The sequence below is a fragment of the Melospiza georgiana genome, chromosome 23 (assembly GCF_028018845.1).
Source record: "Melospiza georgiana isolate bMelGeo1 chromosome 23, bMelGeo1.pri, whole genome shotgun sequence".
Classification (NCBI taxonomy): domain Eukaryota; kingdom Metazoa; phylum Chordata; class Aves; order Passeriformes; family Passerellidae; genus Melospiza; species Melospiza georgiana.
The window spans coordinates 3,879,905-3,893,848 of record NC_080452.1 but is presented as its reverse complement, the minus strand read 5'-3'; the positions used below and the strand labels follow the sequence as shown (position 1 = coordinate 3,893,848).

At 61.1% G+C, this 13,944-nt stretch overlaps 1 protein-coding gene across 2 annotated transcripts in view; it reads left to right on the top strand.

Moving 5' to 3' along the window:
* Positions 1-13,944, top strand: part of CELSR2 (cadherin EGF LAG seven-pass G-type receptor 2) — a 31,022-nt gene that overhangs the window by 12,473 nt on the left and 4,605 nt on the right. For both annotated transcript variants that reach the window (XM_058039988.1, XM_058039987.1), the window contains exons 11-28: positions 11-124; positions 1,351-1,525; positions 2,191-2,332; positions 2,759-2,879; positions 3,091-3,274; positions 4,049-4,150; positions 4,888-4,982; positions 5,060-5,269; positions 5,901-6,084; positions 6,969-7,112; positions 7,668-7,905; positions 8,304-8,489; positions 9,597-9,723; positions 10,723-10,923; positions 11,426-11,600; positions 12,595-12,707; positions 12,779-12,855; positions 13,670-13,796. In XM_058039988.1, coding sequence (XP_057895971.1) covers positions 11-124; positions 1,351-1,525; positions 2,191-2,332; positions 2,759-2,879; positions 3,091-3,274; positions 4,049-4,150; positions 4,888-4,982; positions 5,060-5,269; positions 5,901-6,084; positions 6,969-7,112; positions 7,668-7,905; positions 8,304-8,489; positions 9,597-9,723; positions 10,723-10,923; positions 11,426-11,600; positions 12,595-12,707; positions 12,779-12,855; positions 13,670-13,796 — 2,715 coding nt within the window. The remainder of the gene's footprint in view (positions 1-10; positions 125-1,350; positions 1,526-2,190; positions 2,333-2,758; positions 2,880-3,090; positions 3,275-4,048; positions 4,151-4,887; positions 4,983-5,059; positions 5,270-5,900; positions 6,085-6,968; positions 7,113-7,667; positions 7,906-8,303; positions 8,490-9,596; positions 9,724-10,722; positions 10,924-11,425; positions 11,601-12,594; positions 12,708-12,778; positions 12,856-13,669; positions 13,797-13,944) is intronic.

Genomic DNA, 13,944 nt, shown 5'->3' with positions numbered 1-13,944 from the left:
TGCCCCCCAGGCGGTGGGCGATGTCCCTGGAGAGCTGCAGGGACTGCGGCTGCGCACGCTGAGCCTCGGGGGGCTGCCGGGGGACGGCGGCACCGTGGAGGAGGGGTTCCAGGGGTGTCTGCAGGTATGGAGGTGCGGGCACCGAGGCTGTGGGGAGCATGGCGTGGAGGGTGTAGGGGAAGGGGGGTGGGCTTGGGAATGTGGAAGAGGGGATAAGGACATGGTCACAATGGGAGGGCGGCACAGGGATATGAACACAGGGACACGGCATAGGGCTTGGGGGAATGGGCACAGGGATGTGGGCACAGATACTGGTGATGTGGCACAGGGCACAATGAAGCAGGGCCTTACCTTGGGGATGGGGACAAGGGTATGATGAAGAGGGGCACAGGGACATGGGTACAGTGCTTGGGGACCTGGCACCGGCTTGGGGACATGGGATTTGGGAGCATGACACAGAGAAGTGGGGGCATGGCAGGATAGTGGGGGGCACAGGGATGTGCACAAGGACAGGGGGACATGGGCAGGATGGAGAGGGGCACAGGGATGTGGGTACAGGGAGATGACACAGGACAAGGAGACATCGACTGTGTGGGCAGGACATTGGGGATACACTGCATAGTGACATAGGCCTGGGCAGATGGGGACATGGCTGTGGGGACTCGGGTGTGACTGGGGAGGTCATGGGTTGTACAGGGGGTACCGGCTGGTGTTGGGGCCACTGAAGCACCCAGAGGTGACGTGACTGGAGAGGGGGGCTGGAATGACATAGTGGGTCCTGGTGTAGGATTCAGGGTGTCACGTGTTGTGGGGACAGACTGAACAGGGTGACACAAAAGGTCCTGGGTGGTAGCGAGGGACATTGAGAGTGGGCATGGCACTGGGTCCGGGGGGGTCTTGGTGGCTGGGGCATCACTGTCAGGTGACCCCACACCAGGAAGTTGGGTCGGGGTGAAGGGGTGTCCCAGGTCACTGAGAGGTCACTGCAGGTGGTGCTGAGGTACGCGACAGGCGACGTGACGCAGGGGCTTCAGGGTGGCACAGTGGATCCAGTGTCATGGTGGGGGAACTGAGGAGAGGGTGACACTGCAGGGTGGTCCAGGTTGTCCTGGGGTGTCCTGCGTTGTGGCAGGGGACACTGAGGTAGGGATGGCAGTGGGGCAGGGGATTTTAGGGTGACGCAGTGGGTCCTGTGTGGTGGTGAGATCACACTGATGGTGACACTGTGTAGGGAATTCTCATGGTGTCTCTGGGGAATGGTGAGGGAAACTGAGGCATGGAGTGGAGTGTGTTGGGGGGTCCAGGGTGGCTCAGGGGTCTTAGTGAAGACATTGATGAGTGACCCTGCAGGGCCTGCGTGTTGGGGACCCTGTGGTGACTGCGGATGCCCTGAGCCTGGCACAGGCGGCGCAGGTGAATGTGGAGGGGGGCTGTGCCCTGCCCGATCCCTGCGACTCGGGGCCCTGCCCCCCCCACAGCTACTGCAGTGACGATTGGGACAGTTTCTCATGCCGCTGCCACCCCGGTGAGCAGGGATCTCCCAGACCCCTGAAACCCCTTCAACACACCCCAGACTTCCCCCAGTGGCCCTGGAACTAACACCCATGTAACAACCCCCTCTGCCACCCCAGTGAATGGGGACACCCTGAGACCTCTGAGACTCCCCCAGCAGTCTCCCAACACTCCCCGACACTCTCCTGGCACAGACTGACAGCACCAGATGCTGACACCCCTGTGACACTCCTCATTTCTACACCTTTGAATGGAGACATCCTGACATCCCCTGACACCCCGTGGGACACTGACACCACTGAGACACCCCTGTGACACCTCCTACTGCTACCGTGGTGACCAGAGACCCCCTGGAACCTCCGACAAGTCCCAACACCCCTTGAGACACTGTCACCCCTCTGACACCCCCTACTGCCACCCGCATGAGTGGAAAACCCCCAGCACCTCCTGACAGCCCTGAGACACTGCCATCCCCAGCACTGCCACCCTGTGACATATTGCCCCGACAACACCACCCTTTCTGGGCACCCCCCCTCCACCCCTGTCCCCAAGGCACTGCCACCCTCCCTTGTCGCTGCCACTCCTTATCACTGTCACCCCTGGGCACTGCCCCTCACCCCCATCCCTGTCCCCTGTCAGTGTCTCCCGTTGTTGTCTCCAATCCTGTCCTGTGCCCAGGGTACTTTGGTGACAGCTGTGTCAGTGCCTGTGCCCTGGACCCCTGCGAGCCTCCGGGCACCTGTACTCGCCATCCAGGCACGGCCCCCGGCTATGCCTGTCACTGTCCCCCAGGCACCTTTGGGGCCCTCTGCCAGCACCGGTTGGTGACACTGTGGGGCACACGCGTGTTCTGGGGGGGCGTGGGGCGCCCGGGGGAGCGGGGGCACAGCGAGGGACATCGGGGGCAGCGCGTGGGGTGAGAGGAGGGTGGGCATATGGGGCAGGGTACGTGTGACACCCCCTACTGCAAAGGGCATAGTGCATGTGCGAGAGCTGTGGTGGGTGTGCAAAAGGCAGGGGGAGCATGGAAAGGGCACAATGGCTGTGTGAGAGCTGTGGTGAGTATGCAGGGGCCACTGTGGATGAAAAGTGGTACTGTGGGTGTAGAAGTGGCGCAGTAGGGGTGCAAGGGGCACTGTGGGGGTACAGGTGGCACTGTGAGGGTACAAGTGGCCATGTGAGTTTACAAGTGGCATTATGGGACTACTCTGGCATGGTGCTCGAGTGCCAGCTCCATTGTCCCCAGGGAGGCGCAGCCATGCCCACGGGGGTGGTGGGGACACCCCACGTGCGGCCCCTGCAGCTGTGACGTCACCCATGGCTTTGACCCAGACTGCAACAAGACCACGGGCGAGTGTCGCTGCAAGGTGGGACCTGCCAGCCCTTGTCACCTCCCCTGCCAACCCCTGCCATCCTCCTGTCACCTCTCTGTTTCTCCCTGCTACCCCACTGTCACCCTGTCACCTCCCTGTCACACCCTCCCATGCGCCCAACAACCTCCCGGTCACCTCCCTGTCACCCCCTGTCAGCCCCCTGTCACCCCATGCCCATGCCTGCAGTGACCCTGTGTCCCCCCAGGACAACCACTACCGCCCACCAGGAGGGGACACGTGCCACCCCTGTGAGTGTTACCCCACTGGGTCACTGTCGCGCCGCTGCGATGCCAACACTGGACAGTGCCCCTGCAAAGCTGGTGTCATCGGCCGTCACTGTGACCGCTGTGACAATCCCTTTGCTGAGGTGACAGCCAGCGGCTGCGAAGGTAGGAGACTGTCAGCTTGTGTCACCCTGTGTCACCCTGAGTGCCCACGGTCACCCTGCTGTAACCCTCCATTACTCTCTGTGACCTTGTGTCACCTTGTGTCATCCTGTGTCACTGAGTGCCAGTGACCAGGTATTACTGTCTCTCTGCTGTCACCCTACTGACCCCATTGTCACCTTGTGTCACCCCACTGTTACTCTCTGTCACACTGGTGTCACCCTGCTGTCATCCTGTGTCACCCCACACCACCCTATGCCATCCTGATGTTCACCTGTTCTGCCACAGCTGTCATCGTGGGTGCCAGCAAGTGCCATTGTCACCCTTTATTGCCCTGTGTCACCCTACTCTGCCCTGTTGCAACCCTGTGTCACCCTGTGTTACTCCAAGTGCCAGTGACTGGGTGCTACTGTCACCCTTCTGTCACCCTGTGCTACCCTGCATCACTGCCTCGTTGTTTGTGTCACCTGCTGTCACCCTGGCTGCTGGCAACTGAGTTCCACCAACACCTTGGTTGTTGGTGTAATCCCGTTGAAACCTTGTGTCACCCCACTGTCACCCTGTGTCACACTGCTGTCACATTGCTATCACCCTGTACCACTATGTCATCCTACTTTTACCCTGTGTTATCCTTTTGTCATCCTGCTCTGCCACTGCTGTCACCATGCTGTTAGCTTGTGTCACACTGTGTTACGCTGGGTTCCAGTGACCAGGTGCCACTGCTGCCCTGCTGTCACCCTGAGTCCCCCATTTTGATGCCCTGTTGTGTCTTTGCAGTGAACTATGACAGCTGTCCCCGGGCCATCGAGGCCAGCATCTGGTGGCCCCGCACTCGGTTTGGGCTGCCAGCTGCAGCCCCGTGCCCCAAGGGCTCTGTCGGTACGTGGGGACATGGGGACAGGACGAGGGTGGCACTGGGCACTCTGATAGAAAGGGGCTGGGGGTGACATGGTAGTGACATCACTGGGTTGGGGCTTAGAGGGGTGGCATTGCTTGGGTGGTACAGGGAGGTGACACTGTGATTACACTGCTGAGACATGGTGGGGAGAGAGGACACCATGGTGTCACTTCAGGGTGGTGATATGGTGGTGACACTGCTATGGGATGTTGACACCAGTGGGAGACAAGGCTGGGGTGTGGCAGCACCAGTTGGATGGAGCTGGGGTGGGGAGGTGCCATGAGGCATCACTGGGACAGGGCAGGGGGGTGATACTGTAGTGGTGTTACTGGGTTGGTACCAGGAGGTGACACTGGGGTGGCATTGCTAGGATGGGTTAGGGGTGGTGACACCTTGGTGGTACTACCACGTTGGAGTAGGGGTGACCTAAGTGTAGACTTGCTGAGATGAGGCTGTGGTGTCACTGCAAAGAGTGTGACACTGGTGGCATCAGGACTGGTGACTGTCATGGTGGTGTCACTGGGGGGTGGCACAGGAGTGTGACACTGTGGTGGCACAGCTGGAACAGGGCATGGCACCACTGGGACAAGGCTGGGGGCACCGCTCTGGCATCACTGCACGGTGGAGTAGGAGTGTGACACTGGCAGCACTGCTAGCGTGCTGTGAGGTGAGGCTGCCCCATTGTCCCCATGGTGCACTCAGTGTCCCCATCCCACAGGCACAGCACTGCGCCACTGTGACGAGCACAAGGGCTGGCTGCCCCCCAACCTCTTCAACTGCAGCGCCCTGGCCTTTGCTGCCCTTCGCCCCTGGGTGAGCCGGGGGACCCCAGCAGCAGCCATGCCACAGTGCTGCTGGGGCTCCCCTGACTCTGTGTGTGTCCCCCCAAGGCGGAGCAGCTGGTGGGCAACGAGTCCCGGTGGGATGCAGGGCAGTCCCGGCGCGTGGCGCTGGCACTGCGCGAAGCAACGCGCGAGGCCCGCGGGTACTTCGGCAGTGACGTGCACCTGGCATACCGCCTGGCAGGGGCCCTGCTGCGCCACGAGAGCCACCAGCGCGGCTTCCGCCTCGCTGCCACCCAGGACGTGCACTTCACTGAGGTGGGCCTGAGATCACAGGGATGGGGACGTGTCCGGAGGGAGAACAGGCAAAGCGGAAAAGAGGTTGGGATGATGAGCGCTCCCATGGTGGGGGATGTGGGTGCATGAGCCCAGACACCAGGGTGATGGGCAGCCTGTTGGGGAGGGGTATTGGGGCAGGAGAGCAGAGACCCAGGTGACAGGCATTGCGGAGGGAGGTTGAGGGAGAAGGAAGAGAGGTTGGAGTTAGGGGGACCCCTTTGGGGAGGGCCGTATTTGGGCAGAAGGTCAAACACTGGGGTGATGAGCATCTGCAGGGGGAGGGGGGAAGTCTTGGTGCAGGAATCTGGGTGCCAGGGTGAATGGCACCCATTTCGGAAGGGTATTGATGAGGGATCCTATGCACCAGGGTGATAGGCATCCACCTAGAGAGGAATGTTGGTGTAGGAGGTTTGATACCAGGGTGGTGGGCAGTCCTGAGCAGTGCGTGTTGGTGTGGCTCAGTGTGCAGCCTCAGCTTTGTGGGGGTTCAGCACCCCCATTCCCCACTGCCAGTGCCCCCACCATAGAGTCCTGCAGGGGAGGTTAGGGACCCCCTGCCCAGACCATAAAGTGCCAGCTCCCAGTGCCACTGCCTCTGCCTTGCCCCCAGAACCTGCTGCGGGTGGGCAGTGCGCTGCTGGACATGGGGAACAAGCGTCACTGGGAGCTGATCCAGCAGACGGAGGGTGGCACAGCCCAGCTGCTGCAGCATTTTGAGGAGTATGCACGAGCCCTGGCACGGAATATGCCCCAGACTTACCTCAGCCCCTTCACCATTGTCACCCCTAACATCGGTCAGTGGGGACATGTGTGGCCAGAGGGCTGTGGTGGGGGGTATCTGCCTGGAAACATAGGCATGCTGGGAACATGTGTTTGCCTGGGGACACACATGTGCCCTTGGTGTGGTGCTGGGCACATGGGCATGGATATGCCTGGGGGATGTATGTGCTGGGGACAATGGACATGTGTGTGCTTGGGGACGTGTGTGTGCTCAAGGAATGTGTGTGTATTGGGGGCATGGATGTGTGTCTGGGAACACAAACATGTATATACCTGGAGTATGTGTGCACAAGGACATGTGAGCTGGGAGCATGCATGCATGTCTGATGGGTACCTGGGAACATGTGCTGAGGACACAGACATTTGTGCGGCTGGGGAACGTGTCCTGGGGAACATGGGTATGCCTAGAGGCATGTGTGTGTCCCTGGGGACATGGGCTGTGGTCTGTGTGCCCTGGGGTCAGTGGGTGCTGAGTACAGAGGGTGCTGTGTTCTGTCTGTTCCAGGGTTGGTGGGTACTGGGGTCAGTGGGTGCTGGGGTCCATGTGCCCAGGGACATGGGAGGGTTGGTGGCTGCTAGTGTCTGTGGGTGTATGGATTCATTGCTCCAGGGCCGTTGGATGCCAGGGTCAGTGGATGCTGGGCTCAGTGGGTTCTGGAGTCTGTGTTGCCACAGGATTGCTGGGTGGTGAGATCTATGGTGGGTGCCAAGGTCTGTGTTTCCCATGTTTGGTGGGTATCAGGATTGGTGGGTGCTGGTATTGGTGTGTACTGGGCCTGGTGCGCCCTGGGATCAGTGAATGCTGGGGTCAGTGTGCGCTGGGGTCGGTGGGTGCCGGGGTCTGTGTGCCTCAGGGTTGGTGGGGCCATGCTGGGCCATGGGTGACGTGGTGCCACAGTGGTGTCAGTGGTGCGGCTGGACAAGAGCAGCTTTGCGGGTGCCCGCCTGCCACGGTATGAGGCGCTGCGGGGGGAGAAACTCCCAGATCTGGAGACGACCGTCATCCTGCCTGACAACATCTTCCAGCCCCCCAAGGACAGGCGTGAGTCTGGGGCATAGGGGGGACAGGGGGCAGGGTTGGGGACCCATTTGCATCCATGGGGCTGGCAGAGCTCGGAGGCCCCCCCCATTTGGCCATGGGGACATGGCACAGCTGGAGACCCTGGCTGGGGGCTGGCAGGGATCGGGGAACCCCAGATACCCATGGGCTGGCAGGGTTAGGAATCCCAGTGCCACCATGGGGAGTCCAGTGTGGCCACAGGGCTGGCAGGTTTGGGACCCCAGGATGGTACTGGCATGGCTGAGGACCCTGGTAAGGATGCGAAGACCAGGGACCCCAGGATGGCATCAGAGATCCTGGTGTGACCATGGCGGGGGGCAGGGTTAGGGACACAAATGTGACCATGGGACCTCATTGTGGTCCTAGAGCTGACAGGGTTGGGGACTCTGGTGTGGACATGGGGACCCCTGGAGGTGGAAGTGTTGGGGGAACCTTGTTGTGGTCATGGCATTGGCAGAGCTGGGGACTCCAGGGTGGCCGTAGGGACCCCAATGAGGTCTCAGAGCATCATGCTGCCCCCTGTCCATGGCCCCCCAGGCTCCTCAACCGGGCATGGGAAGGCACCACAGGGCACAGGTGGGCAGGAGGAGGAGGAGGAAGATGAAGCAGGCGAAGAGGAGAAAGTCGAAGAGGAGGAGGCAGGGATGACTGTGGTGACCCGGCACAAGCGCCACCCATCCCTGGGTGAGGGCCAGGCCATCGTCAGCGTCATCATCTACCGTACCCTGGCCGGTCTCCTGCCCCAGCACTTCGACGCCGACAAGCGCAGCCTCCGGTGCCACGGGATGGGGGCCTGGGGGGCTGGTGGTGGCACATGGGCTGTCAGGGCAAAACCAAGCATCTAGGGGGCAAGGGAGATGGAGCCAGGGGTGTCCAGAGGGTTCCCAAGGGAGGAATGGTAAAGGGGACACATGGGGTACCCAAGGCTGGGAAGCACAGAGAGTGCCTGAGGATGGGGGGCAGAGGGTTGGGGAGGTGGCTCAAGGGATGCCCAAGGATGGTGCACATAGGGTGCCCAAAAAAGAGGGCACAGGGGAGAAAGGAGTGCCCAAAAAAGAGGACAGGGTAGAAAGAGGTGCCCTCACAGTGTCTGTGTGGTGCCAGTACACTCTGTGGCACCAAGGTGGGTTTTGGGGCACCCTGAGTGGGCTCCCTGACACCAGTGTCCCCCAGGGTGCCCAAGCGCCCCGTCATCAACACACCAGTGGTGAGCATCAGCGTGCACACGGGGGGCACAGATGGCGTGGGGGACATGGGGACCCCCCAGGTGCTGGCCAAGCCCATCACCCTCCAGTTCCGGCTGTTGGAGACCCAGGAGCGCTCCAAGCCCATCTGCGTCTTCTGGAACCACTCTCTGTGGTGAGAGCAGGACAGGGGACACCCCAGGGGTGACAGGAACACCCTGGGGCCACTGAGACATCCCAGCCGAGAGGGACATGGGACTGGGGATGGGAACACCCTGGGGAAGATGGGTACACTCCAGAGGGACAAGGGATCTCCCCAGGGAGACAGGAGATCTGGGTGTAACAATACCCAGGGGAACAGGGAATATCCCAAGGAACACCCTGGAAGGGTGGGGACATCTTGGGGGGACACAGACGTGCTGAGGTAACAGGGGACATGGCACACACCTGGGGAGCAGGAAACACTGTGGAGGAGAGGGGCCATGGAAATTGGGACACCCCAGGGAGATGGGGACACCTCAGAGGGGACAGCAGATGTGTAATGGGGACACCCTAAGGAGATGCGGACACTCTGCGGGTACAGGGAGCATGGGGAAGGGGACATCCCATGGAGACAGGGGACGTAATAACAGGGATAAGGACACCTTGAGGTGACAGGGGACATGTGAATAGGGGACAGGGAGTATGGGGACAGGGCAGGATGGATGCCCCAATAACCCTGTGGGTAATGGGTGAGTAACATGGGAACAGGACGTGAGGGGGCAGCTGTAACCCTGGTGGGTGTCAGATAGGATGGGGGTGTGTTCCCAAATGGAGGGGTGTTCCCGGGTGAGTGTCCCTGGTGAGTGAGCGTCCCCAGGTGGTAGCGGTTGTCTCTGCTGGGTGGATGGATATCCCAGTGGGTGGGAGTATTTTGTCTGTGGATGTACCTGGTGGGTGTGAGTCCCTGTGGGAGGGTGACGCCAGCAGGTGTCCCCAGCACGTGTGTCCCTGGTGGATTTAAAGGGGTGGAGCTACACGGTGTGGGTGGGGTTTTGAGGGACACGGTTGAAGTGCTGTGAATGCTGGTGGGTGTCCAAGTGTGTGACGCCTTGGATGGATGTCCTGGGTCAGGTGCGTGTCCCTCGGTGGGGGTGGATGTTCCCGGTGGGCGTCCCTCGTGGGTGTCCCCAGTGGGTGAGTGGGTGTCCCTGGTGGGTGTCGCGGTGTGTGTGTATGTGTTTGTCCCCGGTGGGTGTCCTGGCGGGTTTCGCGGCTCACGTCACTTTCTGGTGCTGCACAGGGCGGGCAGTGTAGGCGGCTGGTCCGCACGAGGCTGCGAAGTCGCCTTCCGCAACCAGAGCCACGTCAGCTGCCAGTGCCACCATCTGACCAGCTTTGCCGTCCTCATGGACATCTCCCGACGAGAGGTGGGGACATAGGGGGACACGGAGGGGTGCATGGGGGCACAGGGTGACAGATGTGACACGTGGGACGTGGAGGGACACAGTGACACTGGGGGCAAGGAATGACTGAGGGTGAGGGCCCTGGTGGGCACATGGGGGTGGATGGAGACACATGCAGAAATGGGTGTCCGGTGGTGCCACGCACAGGGCCGGGACTTTATGGACAAGGGCGGGGATTTTGATAAAAGGGGAGGGACAGGGATAGGAGGGGCAGGGTCAGGGTGGAGGTGGGAGTGCTCATGGAGGTGGAACTGAGGGAAGTGTGGGGCTTAAGTGGGATGGCGCTAAATCCAAGGGGTACGGCTAAATCCAGTGGGTGGGGCTCCCTTGAGGCAGAACTAAGTGGGATGGGCCGGGCTATGTCAGATCTGTCAGAGGTGCCCCAGGTGCGGGTCCAGTCAGCGTGAGTGGGATTCCAGTGGGTGCAGCTGAGCAGGGTGGGCCGGTCGGTCTCCAAGGGGCAGAGCTGATGTGAGTGGGGTTACAAGAGGTGTGGTTGAGTGATGCAGGCATGTTTTCAGGGACTGTGGCTGAGTAATGTGGGCAGGGTTTCCTGGGGCGGGGTTGAAAACTGTGGGTGGGACATAAGGAGGTGCGGTCAGTGTTGTGGGCGCGGCTTCAGGGGGCAGGGTCCGGTGCAGGTGGGGTTGAAAGGGGCAGAGCTGGGAGATGTGGGTGGAGTTTTGAGGGCTGGGGCTTAGTGGTACGGGAAAGGTTTAAGAGGGTGGAGCTACAAGATGTGGGTGGGGTTTTGAGGGGCATGGTTGAAGCGCTGTGATAGGGGTTTCAAAGGGTGGGGTTACCAGGGGCGGGGCTGAATTATGTGGGCAGGGCTTCCTATTGGGCTATGCATTGTGGGCAGGACTTCCCACGCCCAGGGGCTGATTGCTTTGTATGACGGGGATGTCTGGGGGTGCGTGCCGCTGAGCACATGCCTGACATATGCCGTTCCTGGTGCTGCAGAACGGGGAGGTGCTGCCGCTGGCAGCACTCACCTACGGCTCCCTGGGCGTGGGGCTGGCGGGGCTGGCGCTGGTGGTCCTGGCCCTGGGGACCCTGAGGCGGCTGCGCTCCAACCGCCACAGCATCCGCCGGCATGGCACAGCTGCACTGTTCCTTGCACAGCTTGTCTTCCTGCTTGGCATCAACCAGGCCGATGTCCCGGTGTGTGGGAAAAGGGGGCTGGGAAAGGAGGGAAGGATCACTGGGAAGGGCTGGTTGGGTCAGGGGATCTGCTGCCTTTGAATTGTTTGGGTTGGTGGAGCTGAAATGGGTGGGGCTAAGGGGTGGGCACGGCCATGGTGGGCTGGGCCTAAGGGGTGGCAGCTAAAAGACATGAGGACTGTAATGGGTGGGGTCTGTCAAAGGGGTAGTGATCTCAAGGGGTGGAGTCTGTATAAAGGGGTGGGGCTTGCAAAGCAGAGGGTCTGATAAACGGGGTGAGGCTCCCTAAGGGATACATCTTATCTCAAAGGGCTTGGCTGTCAAGGGGGTGGGGCCCATCAAAGAGGTGGGGCACTCAAGGGGGAGGCCCATAAAAGGAATGGGACCTTCTAGAGGAGTGTGACCTCAACAGAGGAATGATGTCTCAAAGGGGGGCTCGGGGGCGTTGTGCATATGGTTGGATGGGTGGGGCTGTGGGCTGGCACTGATGGGGCGGGTGCAGCTGGCGTGCACGGTGGTGGCCATCCTGCTGCAGTTCCTGTACCTGAGTGCGGTAGGCTGGGCGCTGCTGGAGGCGCTGCACCTCTACCGGCGCCGTAGTGAACCCCGTCATGTCGACCGTGGTCCCATGCGCTTCTACCATGTACTGGGCTGGGGACTGCCTGCCTTCATCACCGGTGAGCCCTCCTGTGAAACCCTGCTCTCATTCTCACGCCATGCCCTGGACCACCAGCTGCCCACCTCCACCTGAGTCAACAACTTTTGGTGGCTACACATCCCCTTCTAGGCTATGGCCTGCCACCTGAATCTCAGTCACGCAATCAATTTGATGCATGGTGGGATCCTATTTCCATGTGTAACCCTACACCCAGAATATAGGCCCACCCCCAAATCCATCTTTACCAGCATAGCCACACTCCTGGATATAACCCTGCCTCCAGCAGGATAGTCATGCCCAGTCCAAAACAGCCCCACTCCAAAAGTTTAGCTCCACCCTTAACCACCATAGCCCCACCCTGATACATAGGCAGAGTCATAGCTATGCCCTTGTCTATCAGACCCAGTCCCCAAGATCTTAGACAGGCCCCAGGGTCCATAATCCTACCTTCATTCATCATAGCTCTGCCTCCAAATTTCAGACACACCCCTGGGGTCATAGCCCCCTCCCAAAGAGTATAACCCTGGCGAACATTTTATCCTCACCGCAAGAGTTTAGCCCCACCCTCATCCATCATATCTCCACCCCCAAGAGCATCTTTCCCAACGTCTTCAATATGCTCCCAGGGCCATGGCCTTTCTCCATCAATCGTAGTCAGATACTCCCCCAGGATCTTAGCCCTGCCCTCATCAGCATAACCCCACCTCCAGAGACTAGATCTGTACTAACCTCTTAGACAAGCCCCCTGTGCCATATCCCTGCTCTCACCAGCACTGCCGCATGTCCAAGAGCTTAGGCAAACCTCATTTGCATAGCGCTGTCTCTACCCAGTGTAGCCACAGCCCCAAGAGCAGCACCAGCCCTGTGCCACCCATGAGCCATTCCCTGCCACTCCACGAGCCCCATCCTGCCATAGCTTCACACTGTTTAGCCCTGCTCCTCCCACCTTAGCCCAGTTTCCTCTTATAGCCCCATCCACTGAATTGGCCCCACTCCTGATCTCTCCTTTGCAGGACTGGCGGTGGGGCTGGACCCTGAGGGCTACGGGAACCCCGACTTCTGCTGGCTGGCCCTGCACGACAGCCTGGTGTGGAGCCTGGCTGGGCCCTGCGCTGCCGCCCTTGCTGTGCGTACAGGGCTGGGGGCTGGGGAGGGCATGGGACCCCCTATCACCCTGCTCACTCCCTGCACCCCCAGGTCGGCATCTTCTTCCTGGTGCTGGCAGCCAGGGCCACCTGTGCCACCCCTCAGGGCTTCCAGAAAAAGGGCTCAGCGTGAGTCACCCAGGCGGGGTCATCCGCAGGGGGCAGGGGACACAGCGGGGATGGGGTTGCCTAAGGGGGGCATGGGAGGTTGGGGCACCCACAGAGGCTGCAGTGCACTGGGGGCTAGGGGGCACGCATAGGGAGCTGGCCTTTTGGGGAACCTGCAGAGGGCAGGGAGGCACAGGATGGACTGCGGCGCCCATGGGGGGCAGGAGGGCACTGGGCTGCCTATGGGGCAGGGGTAGGAGGGGACAGTGGTATCTGGGTCATCCATGGGCGCAGGGCAGCCGTGGGGAGGCAAGGGGCAGGGGGGTATGGGGGGCTACAGCCAATGGGGGGCATGGGGGCACGGGAGGTTGGTGCAACTGTGGAGGGCAGGGGGGCACAGGAAGGACTAGGACACCCATGGTGGGTTGGGGGATAGAGAGGTCTGGGGCATCTGTTGAGGGCAGGGGGGCACAGGAGGTTGGGACACCTGTGGAGGGCAGGGAGGCATTAAAGGCAGAGGCCCCTGTGGGGGACTGAGGGGGTCAGGGGAGATTGGGGCATCTAGGGGGGCAGGGGGTTACAGAGCACCCATAGGGAGGCAGAAGGGCACTGGGGCAAGGGGCACAGGGGGCTGGGGTTAGGCTGGGCCCACAGGGAACAGGGGAGCTCAGGGGGCTGGAGGACCCATGGATGGCAGAGTGGGTCAGGGGGAATTTGGGGCATCTGGAGGGGGAGGGGGCTATGAGGGGCTGGGGCAACCTTGGGGGCCAGAAGTGCAGAGGGGTGTGACATGCGATGTCATTGTGGTAACACTGGATGCCATTGGGGTGCTCAGGTCTGGGGTGCGCACAGCTGCAGTCCTACTGGCCATGCCCAGCCTGGCCTGGCTTCTGGCCCTGCTCTCAGTCAACAGTGACACGTTGCTCTGTCACTACCTGTTCGCCGCCTCCAACTGCCTCCAGGTCAGTGGGAACCACCTGAGACTCCACTCGTGGAACCTCCAGAGCCACCACCCCTGGGACCCCCAAAGACTCCAGAGCCCCAAAGCCTCTGCCCCTGGGATCCCCAGTGACCATGACCCCTGGGACTCCCAGAGATCCCAGAGCCCCC